The sequence below is a fragment of the Calidris pugnax genome, unplaced genomic scaffold (assembly GCF_001431845.1).
Source record: "Calidris pugnax isolate Ruff unplaced genomic scaffold, ASM143184v1 scaffold211, whole genome shotgun sequence".
In the NCBI taxonomy this organism is placed as follows: domain Eukaryota; kingdom Metazoa; phylum Chordata; class Aves; order Charadriiformes; family Scolopacidae; genus Calidris; species Calidris pugnax.
Genome location: NW_015091083.1, coordinates 9,083,156 through 9,107,654, shown reverse-complemented (window position 1 = coordinate 9,107,654; position 24,499 = coordinate 9,083,156). Strand labels below are relative to the sequence as shown.

Sequence of the window (24,499 nt, the reverse complement as noted above, 5' to 3'; positions counted from 1 at the left end):
TAGCTCAGTCATGGTATCGCTTGAAGTTTTGCTCCAGTAACAGCAGAGAAAAGATTTCCTCATGCATTAGAATGAACATGTACATGAAACACAAACCAACAACATTATTGCACCCAGAGTTCAGGATGGAGGAAAAAAAAGAGCAGATTTCAACAGTACAAAGGTTCTGTTGCTTGTTAAAATACAAGAATTCAACCACTGAAGAAACAAAAACCCTTCACTGAACATTATCAGTACTAGGTGCAGGTTTTTTCTTACATTGTACCACCTGCATGTTAAAAAAAAAGTAAAAAAGAGCCAGTTAAGGAACAAAATTAAAGCAACAAAAATACATATTTCACTAAGTATAATCCAAGCTTAAGTCCTTGCTTCTCTTCTTCCATTTTAAGGTACATGTTTTCATTCACACATCTTCACACTTTAAAAACTCAAAAGAATGCTGAATTGTGGCAGTTTAACTTCATTTCTTGTGCCAGCTAAAAAACTCAAGGCTCAGTTATTTGCAGTGTCTCCTTTTTGCTTCTGGCCTTCTCCAGAGGTCTTGCTGGGGCCAGGAGAGCACGTACGCCAACAGGCAGTATAAAAGGAAAGAGAGGTGACCTACGCTTCCACGTGAAGGACTGCCAAGAACACAAGTGGTGAATGGTTATGTCACTTACTAGATCTAACCAGCCTAGAGTAAAAGCAGCCCCAGGTCTTAAAAACAGCTGCTGTGCTCCTGAAACACAGACCTGGGGCCTGAATTTTTAATACTGTAGTTTTTATAGTCCCAAGCAAGAAGCTGGTTTGTTTTAATTTTTAAACATGCTTTAATCTGACATTTCTGGATACCTGGTATTGCTACTTTGTCCTGTAAAGAAACTACCCACCTGTCAACTTTGCAAGCTTTGTACCAGCCACCGTATTCTCCAAAAGATGTGCCATCTTTTTGCTTTCCCTGCAAGAAAAGTAACATTGAAAAAAAATAACTGATTTGTAACTTATGTAGTAAAAGCTCCAAAAAACATTTATGACAACAGCCTTACTTTGCATTCTTCCCTCTCTTCCGCGTGCATCCAAATAGGCTTATTTTCATCTGATGAAAGAGAAGAAAACATATTATAGCAGTACAAAACTACAAAGTATTCTTTGACTTTCATGCTTCCAAAATGAAGCTGTGAGCCAGAGAATTGTACTATTACCACCACAAAAAACCCTTACTGTCCCTACTACAAGCAGCAGATAAATAAAACATGCGCCTCTTTCACAGCTTTACAATTCTGTCTTCTTATCTAAACTTAGGAACAGGTACTTCTGAGAAGCTTTGAAGTCAGTACATGCTGCCATCAATTTGTCATGTGCCTAGTTCTATGCTAGAAAACACACGTTTATTTCTTTTATCACAACAACCATTTTGACATCTACTAAGTGGTGCATATGCTACTGTCATGGAATGCAATGAAAATTCTTCACTGTGATTTAGAGTTGATAAAAATGCATTTGACTCCAATGTACAGTGTAATTCATAAATTAAGGGTATTTTCCCCATTTTTTAAATGTATAAATGGAGGACTCACATTAACAGTGTATTTATTATGTCATTAAAAATCCTGCACTGACTTTTTCCTGTGTCTAGAAAGTGACATCCATTTTTCTGCCTCTATAAAAATACCAAAATTGGTTTAGTGGTGCATATGCTACTGTCATGGAATGCAATGAAAATTCTTCACTGTGATTTAGAGTTGATAAAAATGCATTTGACTCCAATGTACAGTGTAATTCATAAATTAAGGGTATTTTCCCCATTTTTTAAATGTATAAATGGAGGACTCACATTAACAGTGTATTTATTATGTCATTAAAAATCCTGCACTGACTTTTTCCTGTGTGTAGAAAGTGACATGCATTTTTCTGGTTGGGCATAAGCTAAATTATGTCAGAAATATAATCCATAAAGCATAAACCTACCGAGTCTACCTCATGTAAGAAAAACTCTCCTTTTAAATCAAATGTTACTGCAGTACCTAAATGCTAAATCTCACTTTTTAAGCCCACCTCAAGCAGACAACAATTTTTAGCAGGATACAATTAACTTCTGTCAGATTTTAGTTCATAATAAATGTCATAAAAATGTAACATATATTCAAATCTAGGGACTAAGTTTCTTACCATCTACAGAGCCAAATTCCCGTTCATGAGCACGAGTAAGAATCTCTTTATACAAAGTTTCCGCTTGCTTAAATTTGCCCTGTTTTAGATAGCAGGATGCCTGAAAACAAAATACCCCCCCACAAAGATATATCAGGACACTGTTTTATTTAGCTTGGTAAATAATAAGTACAATACATGCTGAATAAAGGTGCGTTTCAATTCAACAGGAAATTCTGATTTTTCTTTTATTTACTTTATAAAAGGCTTACCAGGTTATTCTTCGTTTTCGCAACATTCGGATCATCTGGCCCCAGCTTAGTTTGGTAAATCTCCAGTGCCCTCTGATAGTAGTATTCAACCTCCTCATATTTACCCTGGTTCTGGCATAGCAAAGCCAAGTTATTTAATTGTTTGGCAACATCAGGGTGATCTTTTCCCAGAACCTGAAAATGAAATACCTTGTGTTAAAACATTCTCCAATCACCATATCAGGGTTTAGAAATAACCCGTTAGTTTTTATTCGTCATCAATCAAATACCTTGTGTTAAAACATTCTCCAATCATCATATCAGGGTTTAGAAATGCATCAGTTAGAAATAACCCATTAGTTTTTATTCGTCATCAATTTGACATGAGGATGACAAAAGCAAAATTTGCATTTGAAAGATATGAAGATTACTCATATTACACACTGAGAACACTGCAGAACAATTCATAACAGGAATAATCTAAGTAGTGTAATAACATTATATGCCACGTTATTAAACAAAGAAGCCTGAAGATGCAGGCATTCAGTCTCACAGACTAGAATAAATACCCACAGTCACAGAACAATCAACTTTAAAAAATTTAATGATGTTTCATTTTTAACTCCAATGCTTATTAAACAAAGAAGCCTGAAGATGCAGGCATTCAGTCTCACAGACTAGAATAAATACCCACAGTCACAGAACAATCAACTTATCAAATCAAAGATTACATAACTATCAAAGGGGAAAGAAAAGGGTGAAGAAGGTTAACTATAAAGTACAGAATTTAGAATAGAACTCTGTAATTTACTAGTTTTGAATTTCAGACACTGCTGACTACTAGTGTATTGCTAACTCTGTGGTTTATTTGGCAGATCTACCCAACTGAAACATAAACAAAGTAAAAGTTTTCAATTTTGCCCCCGTTTGAATTTCAGACACTGCTGACTACTAGTGCATTGCTAACTCTGTGGTTTATTTGACAGATCTACCCAACTGAAACAAACAAATTGAAAGTGTTCAATTTTGCCCCCTGCCTCAAAAAAATCCATTCAAAGGTGCTGTATTCTTTTACTCCTACCTTTTCTCTGATTTCCAGAGCTCGCTTACACAATGGTTCAGCTTCTTTGTACTTTCCTCGTTTACCATAAAGTACTGCAAGATTGTTTAGAGTTGCTGCCACCTGTCAACAGTAGAGAAATATTAATTACACTGGAATTCATCAATACAAATATCTGACAAACACACACATCTGCAATGCATTGATTGATGTTTTCAAATTTTCCATGCACAGGACAGACCTCTTAAAATGTGCAAATGAAGAAATTAATTATTACTGAAAGCATACATATACAAGTGAGGAAAGGAAAAGAAACCAAAATCATGAAATACTTTTGCTTCATATGTGGAAATGTCCTCTAGTGCATATATTTTCTTCATACATTTCATATGTGGAAATGTCCTCTAGTGCATATATTTTCTTCATACGTTCTTCTCTTATAAAACTACCTCTCACATCTACACTCAGAGCTACTGTGCTTCACACAGGCTATGTGTCTCACATCTACACTCAGAGCTACTGTGCTTTACACAGGCTACATAAGTGAGATACCACATTCATTTTAAACAGTAAGTACAAAAGCTTGATTTATGTTTCATTCAAAAGCAGAGGTAAAACAAATCAGAAGTACACCTTCAATCTGAGTTTAATAAAGTGATTTAAGTACATGAAAATCTTTCTTCCCAAATTAACTTCCCATAGAAAATCCATGCAACCCAAAATCAGATACGTGCGAGTCATTTGTGATGAAACAGCACCAAATATAATGCTCAAAAAGGTATGTTAAATATTTCAGAGAAAACAAGAACATTATGTCGTGGCCTCCTACCTGTCCTGTTTAGAGATAAGCCAGGTCTTAAAAAATTCCTGTTGAGTTTAACATTAGAATGAGTTGAAAAAAAATTCAGTGAAAAACACAACTAAGAATATGATATTGCATGTATACAAACCGCTGGATGATCTTTGCCCAAAGTCTTTTCACGGATAGCCAAGGCATCATTCAGGAGATTCGCTGCATCTTTGTATTTGTTCTGGTCTCTAAATTTTAAAGAGCCATAATTAGTACTGGGGAGGATTCAGAAAAAAAAAAAAAAGTCATAAAAATGAAGCCAACTTCAGTACTGGCCCAAATGCTAGTATAAAAGAAGAGCAATTGAGAATATATTCGGAAGCCAGGAAGTAAAAACCTGAAGCCTGTAATTGTAAAGCAGTTTGCTGGTTGAGGACTAGCATGTACTACTTCTACACTGCTGTCCAATTTATACCTCTAGATTATCTATAAGTGGATTATCAAGACATGCCCCCTCAGCAGACAACAACAAAAAAAACCAAGTATCAAAACCAGCTTCACTCCCAGAACAAAGGCAGAGGCAAAAAGGCAGCAATTTGTCTGATTTTTAAGTATAGGGAGTATATAAATATTGCAGTACCCTCTTGAGGGTTTTAATAAAAAACAGGAAATGGAAAATAATACAACAGTCAAAAAACGTTAGTCTGAACATTAACAGGTTGTAGCCAAATACTAACTATTTATTTAACCAGTATTTATCTATGTCAGTATACAAACCTGTACACCAAAGCAAGAATGTTCAACATAGTGGCAACATCAGGATGATCATGCCCCGAAGTCTTCTCCAGATCTTCCAGAGCTTGTTTGCAGAGAGGTACAGCAACCTCGTATCTACCCTGGGACGCGTACTGAATGACGAGATTATGAAGGGTCCTTAATCTTGCTGGAATTTCATAGCCTCCTTGTTGGGCAGCAGCTGCTGCACTGCTATGCTGCTGTTGAACTGAAAGACATCCGAAAGATTTCAAGACTGTAACTAAAACATCTAACAGTAATGCTCAGTGACATAAAATAAGACTCACTGAATTTTATTTCTTCAATACATAGTATTAATATTGAACATACATAGTATTAGAACATACTTCACAGCATTTGTGCTGTCTTGAACAGTGACAATATGACTATTTTACGCTTCATACTCTGTCCAGTATTGCATTATTTTACACTTCTTTTAGTTCAAATGGCCAAATGCAATAAATCAAAGTATGAAAATATTTCAGCTCAGCAAATCATCAACAATTCTTAAGATTATATCATAATTTTGCACTTATAAATATTGATGTCTCTCTACAGAAAGTAACATTAACACAGACAAGCCAAATACTTGCAAAAAGCTCAAATTATTTGTCCTTTTTCCTTTTTTCTCCTTCTCTAAACATGCACAATTTTTTTGTTTCCCTTTGATTGCTATAGCAGGGAATACTTGAGGGTGGCACATAAAGAATTAAAACACCTTGGATGCCACTAATAACAGTTGAAAGAGTGAAGCCCCTGAGTCACCTAAGCCAGTGTCAACCTTCAGGAGCTCCTAACCTTCGGTTGTTGCAACCCCCATCCCCTCACTCCCCCCCCAAAATCTACTACCCTTTTTCTCCTTTCCTTCCTGGGAAGACTGAGGAAATCACCTCTTACTCATTTTCATTAAATTCTATACAACACACCAGATAAGGGCTCCTGGTGTGAGCCTGACTTTCTTCTCTCCTTTCTGTTAAGCAAAACACACTCTCACAGCAAGAGGGAACCTTTTTATGTCAGTGGAATCATAAAATTCCAAGCCTATAACCCCAACCACTGCCTATCAATGCACTGAAGCATTTCAGTATATTTTTGGAGGTCAAGGAAATTACTGAAATATCAACTTTGTCTTCTGTATAGCAAAATAAGGTAGATGGGCTATGCAGGTATATAGACAGCTTTGCCGTTCAATTTCTGTTACAAAGGAAGGAAGGATGAGTTCAGCAAAGTCAACACTAATCTATTTTAAACTCTTCAAGTCTTCCTTCCATTGCTGGCTATGGACAGCACTACCATGCTACCAAGCACGTAGTGCATCTTGTGCATGTAGCCATGAAGGAAATTCAAAACTGCTGATTACAGAGGTAGGACCCTTCAGACATTTTTTCCTGAAGTCATTAGTCTGCTAAGAACTACTCTATTGTGAGCACACTGCAATATCAATACATGATATAATAGCATCTTTATACCCATATGAAAAACCACATTTTACTAAGCAAGCCTTACCTATTTATGGCATCTTTCAACCATACTACCATACCCCTACCTCAGAATTCACTGCACATTCATCAGTCCTTCTGACCTGAAGACAGTATCTCTAGATTGAGTAGTAAAACTAAGGAACACGATCTTAGCAAAGGACAAAACATTATGTAAGAAAGACTTTGTACTGAAATCTGCCCCAAAATGTTAAATCAGATCATTAAAAAGTCATTAACAGGATTCAGCATCTGGGCAGACCATCCAGGAGATTCAGTAGTTCAGAATCCGTCTCAGTCACTTGGAACAAATCTTTTCCATTCTGAGGCTCACAATAAAGACTGTGGGACAATTCTGTACTGAAGCCAGTCCCAAGAGCTTCAAAACAGCTACTAAACTCTCTTTAAAAAAAACCTACACCCCAGTTCTATACATACCAATGTACAGAATTTATATCAATGACTGGTTTACTTATTCTAGCAGCAGCATTCTCCACCCTGTTGTGTCCCGCATCTGGGCAGACCATCCAGGAGATTCAGTAGTTCAGAATCCGTCTCAGTCACTTGGAACAAATCTTTTCCATTCTGAGGCTCACAATAAAGACTGTGGGACAATTCTGTACTGAAGCCAGTCCCAAGAGCTTCAAAACAGCTACTAAACTCTCTTTAAAAAAAACCTACACCCCAGTTCTATACATACCAATGTACAGAATTTATATCAATGACTGCAGCATTCTCCACTCTGTTGTGTCCCAGAGGGACCCAAGCACGGATTTATTTTTGTAAAGAGCATCTTCATATTCTGCATTGCAAAAATACACTAACATTGTAACCTGAAGTGCACTTACTTCCTTGTCCTTGGTCATCTTCATCATTGGGAAATAAGTCATCCAAAGGCTCTTTGGTGGAATCTGTATCTTTATCCTCCTATAGAAGAACCCCAAACCCAAATTGTTACACTTAAATCTAAGGCATAAAGGGACAGTTCATTTAATCAGCAATGTTAAATGAAAACCCCACATCTAGAACTTAGGAACTGCCAAGAATAACATTTCTCACAGAAGTTTAATGAAGATCTTATGTTCAAATGTATTTACATACTCTGTCCCGAAACAATACAGGACACCTTCAGAAGATCCAGGAATAGAAATCAGGTCTCCTAGATTTCAGCCTCAATTTAAGCACACAAGAACATATTTGCTATTCTTACAGACATATTGTACCTAATGAAAGTGCCCAGTGAAGAGCAAGTGTTACTGAATATAAAATTGTCCACTGCACTTTTTTTAGACATAAACACAGTTAAATATAGAATATAGTGGTGGACAGAGGAATAAGGGAATTCATCTCCTGAAGGAGGATAAAGTTGCACCAGCAACTTTAGTTCTATCATCTCAATTTCTAAGTACTTAACTTATGCACAAACAATAGGTTTTGCAATTGTGATCTGTAAGGCTCAAGACTAAAAAAAACACTTGGAAGGAAGTTCACCTCCAATAGTTTCCATCTGAAACAATATTCATTTCTGCACAATCCATCAGTGTATATTGATTTTAAACATCTAAAGACTATTCCAAGTCCCACAGTCATGTAAAATAAAACATATAATCTCTCAAATCCTGTTTCTTAAATGTGGAGTTTACACACTATAAATAGCTGAAGTTCTCAGAAATGTTAATCTCAGTAAGGAGAAAACCCAGGAGTAGAACACATTCCTATTTTTCTGGCTCTCCATCCAACACCTTTTTCCAAAGGCTGAGAAAAAAGCAACTGCTGCTGCTGGTATTCAAGTTCAATGGTGGCAGAGTGGGTGTTCTGCAAAAACAGCAGATTGATGGGACTAGATCTCAGATGGGAAGTCCAAAATTTTAAGTGTGCTGATTCCAACCTCGTACTGAGTATATACAGTTGACTATTTTCAAAGGCTAACAACAGAGACTGTCCATATGGTTAGTGAAACTATAAAGATGCTTTGCTTACTTTGACTCTATTTGCCAATTAAACTTCAAATAATGGTGCTATTTAGGCCATCTGCAGATTACAGTTCAACAGTTAGCATATCAAAATTCCACTATTCCCTCCTTCTGCCCCTTTTCTAAACAGGCTTCACAAGCAATATTCAGCTACAAACTCACACAAAGACACTGAAATGCGTCGTGTGCAACTGACTAAAACAACTCTCACTAATCACAATATGTTAAAAAGGATTTAGTCAAGCAGTCAGTAAAGCATGATTAAAATGCATACATTTTCAGCCATTATGTTGCTGAAATAATTGGTTATGAAAAACAGTTATTTCCAAGATACAGCTGAGAAGGTCAGAACACACAAAATGAGACATTTCTCTACGCTACTATCTAACTTAAGAAAACAAAACAAAAGGGTAAGGCAGCCAAATAATTCAGAAGTAATTTTTAGTGATAAGTTACTTCTGTAAATTAAAATTTTATCCATTTTCTCTCTGAATCTAGGAATACGTAACACAATGGGCAAGCTAAACACAACTGAAAACGTGCAGACGATCACGATGTCTGGCATGAGGTCACAAAGGGGGATTCAATAACATCCTATCCCAGTGTAAATTCTCAGCAGATCTAAAAGCTACACACTGATTTCACTACACAAAAATAAAGTATTTTTCTTGTAGTCAAAATAAATCATCTCCCCCATATACTTACAATCCCTAATAGTTTTTATTTCCCACTTATTTTAACTGTTGAATTCACAGCAGGAAATTTCTGGCTTGAAGTTCAGTTCTAATTTTTTTTAAGATAATATGATACTAAGTAAGTATTTATGGACTTTGACTGATATGTATTTTATTATCTACAGACAGTCAAACATTTACTGTCTTAAAGTAAGAATGAATTGAACTCTCAAAATCTTTCTGCACGCTATGTGACACTGGGAGTCAAACATTTACTGTCTTAAAGTAAGAATGAACTGAACTCTCAAAATCCTTCTGCACACTGGTACAAGGTAAGCATTTTAATGACAAGTTTATGTTAGAGACAAATAAAAAGCTTCTATCTGTCATTTCTTGGTAACTAGGCAGACCACAACACACAGGTAAACGTAAGGTGTTTTTTAGTCTACAGCTACTTACTGATGGTGAAATATCATCGTCGTATTTTTTTAATTGATTCATGAATTCTAGATGTTTCTTCTCTTCCTCCAGCTGAGCCACAGATTGCTCACTTTTCTGTAGTTTCTGTTGTGTATTGGCTAATTCATCCCGTAGCCACTGATTTTCCTGGCACAGCCGGCGAACCTGAGCACGCAATTTCTGCTTCTCTGATTCAACTGCATTTAAGTGATTTGACAAGGCCATCATTACCTAAAAAGCAGAAAGTGTCACGTGACATACATATTTCCTCTAGAATGCAGTTCTGCATTTAATGTTAAAGCCTTTTATCATTTAAAACCTATGTCAGCTGTGAAATCTAGTAAACATTCAGATTTCTCTCCTTTATATATCTGGTTCTCATTTTTCCTCTCAACTTAACATTATTCAGCCAGAATTAGCTTAGAGGAACTCTTTACTAATGATTGTTTTCCGGGATGCTACTAGAAGTTACATTGTTCTAGAATTCCCTGAAGATTACATGTAATCTTAATATAAAAAATTTGGATTAGGATTTAGATTACTGAAACGGAAACCTTTGTTCCACTAACACAAAAAGGAGCAGTAATACTTTTAACTTGAAGGATCACAAAAATAACCTGAGTTCTAATTTAAGAGCTTTCAGACAGAAAGGGATTCATTTACATGCTTACAGTTCATGAGGATGAACACTATGAACACTTCAGCACAACAATAGTACTTCAAAGGAAAAATTATACTATTGAGATCTAAATGCACAACTCAAAACACAATTTATGTAAGCACTTTAGAAATATATATCATAAGCTTGAGTATGCAGACATTCGATGTGTTTGAATAGGTACATTAAGGACAAGAAACAGAACTGCCATAAAAGCAATCTACTCGGCTTTTCTTTTTTTTCCCCTAAGCAAAGTTAAATGAAAAAGGAGCTTGTTAAGTGCAAGACAGCCACCACATACTGAAGATACTCTCCCTTCACTGTTCATGTTACTTCCCACTGATACACGTAGAACAGCTGATAGCAATCCCAGGACGCACACCTTGTAAGAATGGACAACTGGTAGTGACAAAAATCTTCTTTTAGATGAGTTTGACATGCCCATGTTATTAGTATTTCATCACCTCAATTTCATGTTTCTTTAAAACAAAGTTACTTTGAAGTGTTTTTTAAACTAAATATTTAACATGAAACAGCGTACTTAGCTGATATTTCAGGTTTCAAAAACATACACCAAGCCTTTAGAAACTACTTTTTTCCTGCAAAGGTAAAGTAAAACTCCAGGTATAATTTCCTAACACCAGTCCAAATCTCCAGACTTCAGCACCTACCTATTTACATATTCAAAATCATTAACGATTTAAATTACTTGGCCTATTCAAACAGTGACACTTGTAACATCAGAAAGTGTATTTAGGAAAGTTATGATAATAGGGTCAACATACTCAACATTCTGGAATGGAAATTAAAATCCTTTGTAATCTTACTCTCTAGAATTAACTGAAAGAAAAGTTTGATTACTTCTTCAGCAAAGTCAGTTTCTATTTCATGGAATATTCAGTAAGGCAAATATAAGTCCTTCAAAACTGATCTCTATTTACTTCGAAATTTCCAATTAGAGGTCAAAAAATGATCTTTCATTTATTTCTTTTACACCAAAAATTCATTCAAGGTCTGAAAGGCTTTATTTCTACCACAATTTTACCTGTGCTTCACTAAGGCCAAGCTCCAGCATTTCCAGTGACTTTCGAATCATGTTTGATTTTTCTTCAACCAGATTAGTTTCATCATCTTTCTTCAAACATTTCAGTGTTTCAAGTAAGCTCTGTAAAATGGAATTGTGTTCATTCTTCAGTGCCTCTAGTCCATTAATCACTTGCTTAGTTTTGGCAATGATTTCATCTTGAGTGAGCTTCTCCAACTTCTCTTCCTTTAAATACACCATTGTGGACATGTTTTCATACATTCTGAAAAAGAAGAGTACACTAGTTAACCCAGAAGTAAAAATAAAATAAGCAACTCTCTACAACTGAATAAAGTTTTCCTTTAAGAAGTCATTAAAACATACGATTTTGAAATGTATGTTCAGAATGTAATGATATTTTTGCACAACTTTCACAGTGTTTCAAGTTTTCCAGCTTCTGTTTCCAGAGTTAGTATTAGCACTAATTCATAAGCCAAACAACAACTGAAAATAAAATCTGTATTACAATATGGCAGAAGAATTTCTAACGAGCACTGAAAAATCAGGCTGCATCTCCAGAATGTACAAAAGCAAATAGAGACGCTAGTGTATAAAAGATATACTAACATAGTTATTTGCAAACACTACTGATCTACAACTATCTTTACAAATATTGACAACCTAGAGCTTGAGGAGAAGAAATACCATCCAATCTTCTGAAAGGGTTGATCAGTCAGTCAATTATGAGAAAAATAGACCATTTCCAGTAAGAAGGAACTGTCGTTTTCCTCCAAGGGCTACAAAAGCTATTATCACTACAGACTTTGAAAGTAACAACTGCCCCCTAAGATTATTTTACATTTGTTATTGTAGTTCTACAGTTACATACAGACATTCAATTGTCTACAGGTCTACATGCAGCTGTTTTGATGAAGTTGCAACAGCTGTCTCAAGCTGGAAAAAACAGTTTGTATAACACAACCCTTCAAGAAACATTTCCCTGTGCTATTTTGTCAGTACCTCCCCTGCTACACTAAGGCTAGAAATTCTGAGTGTTTATGAACACCTCTAACAAACGCAAATGAAGACCCAAAGAAGTTTAGAAACTCAGGTAACTTTATATATGCTGTAATTGAAGTGACAAACAAGTGTAACAATGTAAAAATACAAATAGAACACAGAGAAATCACTTCATCCTTTTTCCATGTCACCAGAAAAATGTTCGATAATGAAAAGAAAAGAATTGAGGAATTGCTCCTTTATACTTAAGATATAAATATCTTTGAGTGTATCAGGAAGTATACATTTATTATGAAGTAGGAATCGTTTTTCAAAAGCAATAAATTATCACATCTATATGAAGACACTTGGGGAAGCTTTGATAATTTAACATTTAAAATTAATAAAAATGAATTAAACTGTATTAAAACTTTGTAGAGAAACAAGTCTAGTTCTAGAAGAAAGCAAAAAAAAAAAAAAATTACAACCACTTAAATCTAGAATAAGGGCTATAAGGAACATGCATATAAGCATCAGTTTATGACAACAGCCAAAGAATGTGCTCTTATATTAAAGGAAAAAGAAAAAAAAAAAGGAGGTTGCTCCTTCTGTATATATACACTCAAATCACCCTTTCTGTTATGATCTCCTGCAACACAATACTTAACAGGCATAGCTATTTGTCACAAAAGGCTGTACAGTACACTGCTTCATTTTATAATAATGTGGCATCTGAAAACACAGAAAATTTTGGGAAACACTGAATTTGGTTTTACCACAGTTTAATACAGGAACATCATATTCACAAATATATGTAATACACAGTGCATACATCTGTATAAAACATCTAATCCAGTATGGCATCAGAAATCAACTCACCAAAACCTGATGAGCAAAACAATACTTACACATTTCTTATTTATAACCTGAGAACCACTACCCAGGATGCTTAAATGACATTTTACTGCACACACTCTCTAATATTGTGTATAAAAATGAGCTGCAATTTAATGTAAGCCAAATTTATAACTAAACGCTTCTAACATACACAGTCTTATATGAAATTGTTATGCATTATGCTAACTCAGCATGCAGCTCAACCCTAATTATTGTCGGCATGCTTTCGCACCTTCAATTAGTCTCCGTCTGAATACAAAGAACTAAACCTTTGATCATAAGAAAATAAAAACAGCAGAGGACATCTAAGGAACAGGGACTTCCATTTTGTATTAGAGAAGTTCTGGGAAATATGACTGAATATGCCTTCATGCAAAAAGAATAAAGAAGCCTGTGAAGTACCAATCTCCTATGAAATCTAGCCAAAAGACAAATTTGTGAGTGCAATTACATTTAAGGTGTGAAGTGGAAATAATTTGTTCCTATATAGAAAAAAAAGGTTATCAGATCATAAACAGAACAAGGTACACAGCTCTGGCTGAATACAATGAAGGCTAAACCAGCACAGAAGCTTTTGAAGAAAGGAAAAGCAGGTTTAAACCCAAAGGGACAAAACCATACTTAACAACATACATCACAACAGCAGACCTGTTCTACAAATACATGCTTCTTGTCTTAATTTGGGGTGCTGGATTTTTAAATCACCTCATTCTAAACCAAAGGTAGGTATAAGCTTTCACTGCCACAGAGCTAGAGTTGCCACAAAGCAACTCTACTGGAGCTGGACTCAAGTCAAAAGCTACAGAAATACACAGATTGATATGAAGGTCCACAGAGCCAGGGAGAGGGATTCTCAAGTCTCCTCTAGTGAAAATTCTAATCTCCCCCACTGACAGGGAAGGAATTAATCTTTCTGCATAGGCTTCACAGGGACTCTGTTTAAATGAGCTTTGTGTAAAACACTATAGAATATATTTCAGAGTTTTATAGATTGTGCTTGGGAGGGTTATTTAGTAAAAGGGGAGATACCAAACGTAATTTATCATGCTATCAGATCTGATTCTTTGTAGGAGTGAGATTAATAAATAATGTCTTTTATGAGCAGTGTGAAGGGATGGTGCTATTTCTATGATTTTTTAAAAAAATATATTTTACATAAGGGCATTACCTATTCATCAAACAAGACCATATTTGAATTCACAATCATACAATTAAGTTTTGTATATCCTGAGGCAGCAAAGCCCATTCAGGAAGCCAAGAAATTAAGTTAGTACACAGGATGTAGACATGCATGTATACAGAGGAAAAGAGACAAAACCTACCATGCCTTTCTATTGTGACTTTTCAAAAACGTTAATTCTTTCTTCCTCTATTTTTTCCCTACAGGAAAAAAAAGGGGGCATAGTCAAAGGCTTCTTAAGCTCCTGTCAGTTTTATCCTGTATGCAGTCCACTGCACTGCAAATTTTAGCTGTTATAGGACAGGAATTCTAGATTCAAATACTGATTTTTAATTCAGTGTAAAACTGAAAACAAGAAATTAAGATGCACAAAGGTTTATTGGGAAAACAGAATATTGGATGAGGGAATAAAACATGCAACGCAGCCAGAGTTACAGCCGAGCCAGCTGGCTTAAGCAATTTACGTATCATATTAAGTATGTGCCTGTGTAAGTCTTGAGTATTACCTTTCTGGTTTATTTACTACAACATAGACTATGCTAAAGTACAAAAGTCACTTAACACTTTCCAACATTTAAAATAAAATCATTTAAAAATCAAGCAAATATCTTCAAACACACAAATATTAATGAACTTGGACAGATAAGCTTACAATGCCCTACAATGATACCTACTAAAGAGGTTTTTGCAGAATTTTATAACACAAACTCCAGTCAAAGAAACAGACTAAGAATGGCACGAATCTGAACCAAAGAAAGCATAAAGAAAACAGAGCGAAATCTACTGTCTTTCAGTCATTATTTAACTGCTGGGATAATCTCATCATATACAAACGACTTAAGTGGCTGTATCTTTAATCAGTTTAAGTATTTTGTTATCCATAAAACTTTCAAACCAATTACACTAGTAATGCTGACATCACAATTTGTGCATAGACATAGACACACCAGAATCAGCTACTGAAGCTCTTCAACTCATATTTAAGGATCTCATGAACATAAATAGCTTCTCCTACTCAGCTACTTTTTTAAAAATGTCATTTCCCTGCAGATCACCTCAAAGAATTCTTGAACCATAAAACATAACTGTATGACTCCCTCTTTGCATAGGAAAACTTGTCAAGGGAGAACATTTTTCTAAGAAATCTGTATGATTTTTTTTCCTGGGTCCAAAAGACAAATAAATAAATAAAACAGTTCCTATTTTCTAGTTGATTTTCACTTCCTTATTAATGTTCTAAGAACTCCCTTTCTCTGTGTTGATATTTTAATTATTTAATAGTCAGTTTTTAACTAGTAGAAGCTTAGAAGCTTGAAAGATAATTTTAAATGTGTCTCGTGTCCAATCATTATTGTTTTAAAAAACAATTTAAAAAAAAAAAAAAAAGACCATAAGGTCCAATCATTATTGTTTTAAAAAACAATTTTTAAAAAAAAAAAAAGACCATAAACTGCTGTGACAAATCAAAGTTTAACTTTTTTCTCTGAATATACAGATAGCAGGCAGGATAGCTGAAAGTTACAGAATAAAGTGGCTGCATAAAAGAAAAAGTCAATAAACTTCCTAACAGTAAAAGCTATTACAAGACTGGCCCAAGCCATACCTTCAGGCCCTGTCATCTACAAGCACTGCAAACTCCACACAGATATAGTATATAGTGATCTGGGCTCTTTTTATCTCTAATATGTACCCATCAGTTTGCTGTTTTGTAACAATAATCAGTCTATTCAGGGCTTTTAACCCTAGTTTCACTTTTACTTCCTCCTTAATTAAATGGCAAGGCTCAGCGTCCTACATCTGGCGTCTGCTTGTTTCATTTTGTATTAGCTGCAAATTACAAGTCATTAATTCCCTGCTCAGACCAAGAACACATCTCATTACATCACAGAACGCACCATCTTGAAATGCTACGAGCTGCTTTAACCGCTAATCTTCATAATGTGGAAAACTGCCTTCTCAAACAGTCCTCAAAAGATCACAAGCCTCCCAAGCACAAAAAAGGAAAATCACCAAAGGCAGGAGATGAAAACCAGCCTGCCAAGGGACACGAGCGGTACGGCAAACCCTACATTAACTGCACCCCTTCCTAACGAGGCAGCTCACGGACACACGCCAGTCAGAAATGGCGAGGATGAATCACCCACAGATGTCTTTCCTACACTTAGAAAGGTATCCGGAAGAGGACTCGGATAAGAAACACCCTAGTTTGAATGTATTGCTCTTACAGTTTACAGTCAGAAATCTCTAAGTCTGATTTCAAACGGTTACATATAGGTTTTTTTAATCTAAGATGTTAATTTCTCTTTCATTCTTTGTGAGGCTACGTCTGCTATTTTAAGTCATATTCCCGTACATAAAGAAATTTATAATCTCTCTCTTTTTGTTTGACTTGCCCTCCTTTTAATTAAAATGATCCTTTATGCTCAGGAATTCTATTCCGATACATTAATCTTTGACACCACGAAAGAGAGAGAGCAGCTTTTTCTCCTTCTTTGACATATTCAGGACTGCAGATGAACTGCCAATGCTATCTATCGCTCTTTTCATCATACTAGATTTAAATCCATGTATGAGCCTTTACAGAATAGAAAATGTTGAGCTGCACCTGCAGACAGTGTCCCGTTGGAGGTCAGACTCAAGGTGCGCTCGCTGACCCAGTTCTATAAGGAGAACACTGCCGCACTTCTGTACTGCCTGGGGCTTCCAAATTTATGATCTCAGAAAGCGTCTTCACAATTTAGCACACATGCACACAAGTTACTTCAAAAATAACTCGGTGAGAACAATTAGTGGCACATACTGGAGGCTGTAAATCACTGACCAGGAGCAGGTAAGAAGATGGAGTTGCACATGACCAGCAGCCAAAGCTATGAGAAGTCCTTTAGAATATACAGTGTGTTTCAAAAAAGAATAAACCCTTGGACTCATTTTTTTCTATCAACTTCCAGCTAGTAAGCACCTGAATTTAAACAACCTTACTGTCCTCCTTCTGCCAGCCTTCAACTCAGAACTAACCCTGAATGCACAAGCCTGCCCTACCACTTGGTTTAAAATGAAGGTATGCAAGGTAAATACTATAAAAAGGACATTTGTAATCATTTAATGGCAAGGGCACGTATCGTAAGGAAAACTCTGAATCATGTTTGTAATTCGACCTACAACCTTAACATCCCAACACATTGGTGTTGGTAAGCAACCTGGCCAAGCACTCGAGACTTTGTGAAGGTCTTTACCATTTATAAAGGTAAACCCACAAATTTATGAAGAAATGCACAGAAAGCATAGGAAAGCTTGATTAAAGAGTGTAAAACACACACACACAAAAAAAATGAATAGTGGCAGAGATTTCCATTGGACTAAGATGGCTGTTGCTTCTTCTATCAAGACTGCCAGGTGCAGCCTACTCTCCACACCATATCCATGGGAAGAGGCTGTACAGCATCATGTTCCACCTCTTCATCACAACAGCACCCACCTCCAGAAAACACCGTGTCAGGCTCTAGGAAATACCAACGGCTGTCAATAAGGCCATCCACTGCATTAAACTACATTTAAGTGAAGAGGATTATGTACTTTTTTAGCTGAAGAACACAGCCACCACGCATTTGCCTTGACAAATCTTGGAATCTTTTCATGTCCAACTTGATATTAAAAAAAATAAAATATCATACCTTTCAGGGGGAATCTTTGGATTCTTTGGAAGATTAGAAAAATTATTACAGAGAAAAAGCAGGCCAGCAAGTTATATTTTCTAATAAAAGAGATTATAGCAAAAATAGCTCCTATAAAACCTGCAGCAAGGGTGATGTCAGCACAAGCTATGAAGATTTGCACTGCTGTGGAGTCCTTTTATTTAGATTTCTATAGCTTGCTACATCAACACTAACGAAGCACATACTATTTCTTAGCAATCATATCTGCATTGTTCTAACTAGCAGTCTTAACACTATTTTGAAATAGATGCTTTTGAACATTTCAAGGATAACTGCCAAAGAACCCTTCAGAGTAATTTCAGCCTTCAGCCTTCCTTCTTTTGTAGCAAGTAAAGTACTTACATTAAAATTATGACTTCCTGCTCAAACAGTTAATTCTGTAAAAACCCCTTACACAGTATAAAAGTATTCAGTGGCATAAAAGCATCCTGTAACTACAGAGATTATTCTTCCTCTTAACGAAAAGGTTATTATGGTGTGAATCCCTTGACAGTACTCTGCTGAATAAACACCAGCTACTAGCTAGCATTTCAATTATCATGATATGGTCAAATCTGTATCCTTTTAACCACTGACAATCCAGATGACCTGCCAATCTATTTCCAAAAGCTCTTTTAGATTCAACTGTAGCTGGAATTCCATAATGCTGCAGACTGTGGCCAAATCCCACCTTCTCTTCCTGCTCAGATACTGCAGCAGACAGAGACCATCAGACGATACGGTTACCCCCCTACACAATTACTATGCCCACCCCCATTATTTGTGTAAGAAAATGAAGGGAAAGTATCCTCTTTCTGGCATACCTCACCCACTACATTCTATCTTTCAGAAGTACTAAAAATAGATAGTGATTAAAACACAGAATAGTGACATATCCTAAAATCATAGTGGATTATTCTTCCTCTGAAAAGTCGCAACTGTTTGGATCCTACAATCAGTCCACATGTATCATAAGCTTGTAAAAGAAAAATTTATTCTCTGTATACATTCCCAAGCCTTCTAACATCTCAGGTTTCAAATTAAGCTGGATGGAAACAAGAGCCTTCTATGCATTTGTTATCACATCAGAGATTACGCCTTGTCAAAGCTGAAGCAAGTGCAAGAGAAATCTGACAGGCAGGCGCCTAAGGTGGTTTAGCAGACCCAGTCAGGAGTCTAGAGGAACTACACCACTTTGAAGAAGGTACGTGGTTATTAACTGCTAATTGAGGCTGTGATCTGCTACAGGTTGGTGGTACGAACCTTCCTTACTCTAAATCTGAAACAACATACTTATTAAATATCCTCCGACCTGTAGGAAGATCAAAACCCCATTCTTTTCCCAAATAATAAAACTGAACACAAACCTCTTCCACTCTGGTACTCTTGGGTAAAGAGCTCTAATGCCAATTTGTTAATTATAGTTACATCCATGCAATTTCTGTAGACAGACTGTAAATTGCAAAGTGTCCTACCCCTTGGAGCAAGGGAGTTGCCCTTTTTTGTACTTCTGCTGTGTCAACAGCAAATAGCGTCTGTTGACGTTCGTCAAAGCTGGCACTTCCTTAGTTTCTTGTGAGCACCAACAAATCCTTCCAAGCAACCACCATCAGACCTCAAGAAAGCAGAGCATTTGCCTGTTCACTACAGCACTGACACAGCATACCAGTCTGGGCCGCACAGGATTTGCCTTGTGCTTATGACCATGTAGTTACATAAAGCCAGAATAAACATACTTAAAATGCATTACAAGGCACAAGTTGAGTCAATTAAAAAGTCATCGTGTTTACCCTTAGTTATGAGAAATGCTTGTCACAAGAATCAAAGACACATCCGGAAAAATCAAGGTTAAGTATTCGAAAAAATTGTACTGCAGTTAGTATTCTGTGGTTACAAAGACACGCTTCATAAATCACCTACTTCAAATGGATTGAAAGGAAATTTTGACTGGATTTTCAAAGAAATACTGTCAAGACAGTTTGAGTTAAAAATCCATCATCATTACCAAATTTCACAGTTTTCACCCCCAGTATTCCAAGGATCTATGCTTATTTCTGTGTGGAAAATGGCACTTGGCTCTTTGTGGACTTGCTAACTTGGGCAACTATGTCTTCAGTGAATCTTCAGTCTTGATAAGACATTTTTAAACAGACTGATTCTAGCTGGTAGAGTGTCTCTTTGGGACTGAAATAGAGAGATACAGTAATATCAAAGTGTTTTCAAAGTTACTTGTCTTGCAATTTCAAGCTGTCAATAATGTAGACAAAATATTTTTTGAGCTTGACTCTAGTTCTTTCATTTTGCGTTGTTATTTTTGGACTGCTTTATTGACGAATCAAAGTAAGGTAAATAGATAACATAAATGGATGCTAAGTGCTATTTAGAGTTAAGATAAAAGCACAGGAATGTTCCCATCAAATCAGCCTTCCATAATACATTAAAAACCCCATCAGCTTCCACTTAGTAACATCAGACCTATAATCTTAACCAAATCTACTTTTTATGGCATACCTATAACCATTTAAAAATGCATGCAGGAAGGGCAGAGAAGGCCACATCTTGCCACACATTATTGGATCTACGTGGGAAGCTTTGCTGACAGTTTACTGTGAGTACAGATTATGTTGCTCTTACACGCTTGGGGACATTGAAGAGAAGGGTTATTTGAACCAAAATGAGAAAACCAGCAAGTTCTTCTGCAAACATAAAAGGAACATCTACTAACCTTGCTTTAGCACAAGGTAGCCTTTAGGTTTAACAAATCCTTAGATCTGGTTTTGAAGCTATCTAATAGTTCACATTAAGATGCACAAACTGTGCAATCTCCCTTCTAGCTTCAGGGAAAGTAGCTTCCCTCTGCTTATTCTTCCATTAAAAAAAATAAATCCAAACGCACTAATTATTCCAAAATGACTACAGAAAGACAGCTGCACAATTAAACAGTTCAGGCACTACCCCTATTCTTGAGAAGGAATTAATTCTACCCTGTTAAACATTATATAAAAAATGTACACTTTCAATGGCAATCAACAGTTATCACACTAGTACTTTTTTATACCTAGCAAATTTCATTTCATAGAAAACGATTTAGAAATAGCCTAGAAAAACCTTGTATCACTGACTGTTTCTTTCTTAGAGCAGCAGAGAGCTGATTTTGCTGTGAGGTTGGGAATAATTTCCTTGTTAAGTACTCCATAACCTGTTTCTTAGAGCAGCAGAGAGCTGATTTTGCTGTGAGGTTGGGAATAATTTCCTTGTTAAGTGGGGGGGCTTACTCAGATGGTCTTGAACTCTATCAGGCCAGGAGCTGGGGAGCAGGACAGCATGCCCTAACCCAGCATCCGACACTGTCACCTCATTATTCTGTGCACTCACACCTGAGGACAGAACCATAGTTTTAGCCCCCTCACAGTGACTTCTCACATCCATGATTTCTATTAGTTAGTGCTGGGGCACTGGGTGCTCCTTTGGAACTCCTGAAATACTGGCTGTGGTAACACCACCAGCGTAGACAGTTCCCACCATCCTGCTGCACTACACCACTCTTCTGGTGGACTGACACAGAACAAGAGCATACACTAACTGGAAAATAGATGTAAAAGAAGTAAAAAGGAACATTTTTAATACTAGTTTTTCAACCATCTTGTTTGGATAAATCTGTTTTGAAGGCCCCCCAGTCCTGAGGACAGGAGAACAGTCACTCCCTGAAACAACTAGAGCCTCTAAAAGCAACACATCATGCACTTTCAAGCATCGCTTCACGTGCAGCCAGACTGGGGGGCGAGTGAGGGGGTGGAGAAAAAAAATAATTAAATCAGCCAGGCCAGTTGTTAACATAACAACTGTGTGGGGAATCAAGATTCAATGGCCACACAAACTACAAGCAGGCTCTGTAATTCAAAACCCACTGGCTGTTGCTTTCAAAACTATGCTGTGCATCTTTGCTCTCTACCTGCACTCTGCACAAATTCCAAACGAAGACATTTTTTCTGAAGGTAAATGAGTATCTAACACCAGTATTTAAAGTGCGCTCTAAAATCAAACTGCAGCATATAATTGTAACTTTAAAGTACTGGGAGAGAAATTGATATTAACTGAGTAAGAAAGACTTAAAAGGAGAGTAATTGAATCATTAATCTGTCTTTACCTCTTTCCTGAACAATGGAAAAAGGAGATGTAATTAACTAACGGCAAATTACTGGGACACCGAGTCAAAGTCATCCTGTGGTGTTTCTTGCCTTTTCAAAAGATACAGGATGAATAAGAAATCCTTGAAAAGGGAGGACATCTGGCTAAGACATCCATCAGTACCATAACAAAATCTTACCTGTCATCTCTCCATGATCTCTCCAGCCCCCAGGAATGCCCACCCAAGCACCAGCATCCTGTATTTCAGAATCATCCCAGACCAGAAGCCCTTGGAGCTGTTTTATCACATCATAAAATAATTTCAGTTGGAAAGGACCTTTAAAGGTAAACTAGTCCAACCCCCCTGCAATAAGCAGGGACATCTTCAACTAGACTTGGTTGCTCAGAGCCCCGTCCAAGCTTATCTGGAATGTTTTCAGGGATGGCACATCTGCCACCTCGCCAGGCAACCTGGGCCAGTGTTTCACCACCCTCGGTGTAAAGAATGTCTTCCTTATATCTAGTCTAAATCAACCCCCTCTTAGTTTAAAGCCATTACCTTTGTCCTATCACAACAGGCTCTAATAAAAAGTTTGTCTCCACCTTTCTTACAAGCCCCCCTTAAGTACTGAAAGGCTGCAATAAGGTCTCCCTGGAGCCTTCTCTTCTCCAGGTTGAAAAAGTTGAACTCTTGACAGTCTGTCCTCACAGCAGAGGTGCACCAGCCCTTGGATCATTTTTGCAGCCCTCCTCCAGACCCACTCCAACAGGTCCCTGTCTTTCCTGAGCTGAGGGCTCCAGAGCTGGATGCAGTACTCCAGATGGGGTCTCACTGGAGCAGAGCAGAGGGACAGAATCACCTCCCTTGCCTTGCTGGTGACACTGCTTTTGATGCAGCCCAGGATATGGTTGTCCTTCTGGCCTGCAAGCGCAGAAGACCAGCTCATGTCCAGCTTTTCATCCACCAGTACCCCCAATTCATTATGCTGAATACAAACAGGCTACATACAGGGGAATGGTACATAGAAACAACAGTGCTTTCTTGTATCTTTCACACATTATTGCCTTCTATGTACAGCAGAATTTAGAGACAGAAATGTCCATCAAATCATCTGTTCTGGCTTTCAGCAAACACAAGAGCATTCACTCACTAAGGCTACGGTTAGAGACAATAAGTAATGCTCCTCATGCAGCCATACATCCCATTCACATCCTCCATCCTGCCAGCACAAGCACTCCTGTCCATCATAAATCAAACCACACACCTCCACCTTTTACTGGATTATTTTTCGATCAGAGGCGAGAGGACAGAAAAAGAAAAGCTCCAGGACACACACAGTCAAAACACACCTATTTTACCATGCTGCCGTGCAGCAAACTGGGTTAACAGAATGAGGGCACAGAACAAGCGACAGGAGTGTGGAACTACATAAACCAGCACCGAGACTGAAGAGTTCAACTATATCCTTAGACATTGATTATAAACAACTATTCTGTCAGCAGAAACGTTTTAGGAGGTTGCTGTCCTCCTCCTATCTCAAACGTGTAACCTCCCCTATATCCTCACACATTACCAGCCCACTGGTTGTACCAATCCAGCTACACACAGCCACCCTCTACACTGAGGTGAGGGGAAGGAATCCCACTTTTAGCAGAATGTTTGTGAATATAACATCAGTGGTTGTATGTAATGCAAATTACTAAGAATTAAGACATACAGTTATCTGGTAATTCCATAAAATATAAGTACTGTCCTTTAAAACAACTGATTTTTAGATACAACTTTTTAAGTAGTACTGAAAAGTTCAGCTTTATGTCAGACAATTCTTGACCTTCTGAATAAGTGCCACATTCATTTTTTAAATGGTTTGCGAGAGTACATCAGATAGTATGTACAGTATAATTAGCCATCACCCCAACCCTACTGATAAGGAAGGCAGTACTATTGACTAGACTGGTTACATCCTTTGCTCTATTCACTTTAAAATTTAATGAAATCAGCTGTAGTTCTGACATAATCCCAGAAACAAATCTTAATATGACGAATGGTTTTTACATCAGATATTTACAAAAGAACCAAAATAGGAAACTGATCACTTTTAAGTCTACCTACAAAAGACATTTTACTGCTTTTCCCTGTAAGCAAGACTTGACATAGAGAAACTATATAAAAAATCTGTACATTTAAGCAGACAACAGAGGGAAAGCATATTTGGAATAGAAGATGATATAATCTCATGCTTCCTAATTTTGAGCAAAACAGATGACCAACAATAGTTATTTGACAAAATAAATTCAATTTAATTCTACATAC

General features: G+C 36.9%; 1 protein-coding gene across 7 annotated transcripts in view; it reads right to left on the bottom strand.

The window, feature by feature from the left end:
* The window catches only part of KLC1 (kinesin light chain 1), a 48,696-nt gene that overhangs the window by 14,530 nt on the left and 9,667 nt on the right, over positions 1-24,499 (bottom strand). For 6 of the 7 annotated variants that reach the window (XM_014957525.1, XM_014957529.1, XM_014957528.1 and 3 more), the window contains exons 2-11: positions 11,311-11,572; positions 9,608-9,838; positions 7,350-7,428; positions 5,006-5,231; positions 4,389-4,476; positions 3,460-3,561; positions 2,400-2,573; positions 2,149-2,248; positions 1,026-1,075; positions 870-937 (exon numbers count right to left, since the gene is read on the bottom strand). In XM_014957525.1, the coding sequence (XP_014813011.1) occupies positions 870-937; positions 1,026-1,075; positions 2,149-2,248; positions 2,400-2,573; positions 3,460-3,561; positions 4,389-4,476; positions 5,006-5,231; positions 7,350-7,428; positions 9,608-9,838; positions 11,311-11,571 (1,379 nt within the window). In that variant the 5' untranslated portion in view covers position 11,572. Of the gene's footprint in view, positions 1-869; positions 938-1,025; positions 1,076-2,148; positions 2,249-2,399; positions 2,574-3,459; positions 3,562-4,388; positions 4,477-5,005; positions 5,232-7,349; positions 7,429-9,607; positions 9,839-11,310; positions 11,573-14,507; positions 14,540-24,499 lie in introns of those variants that run through there. The other variant, XM_014957526.1, reaches the window with a different exon arrangement.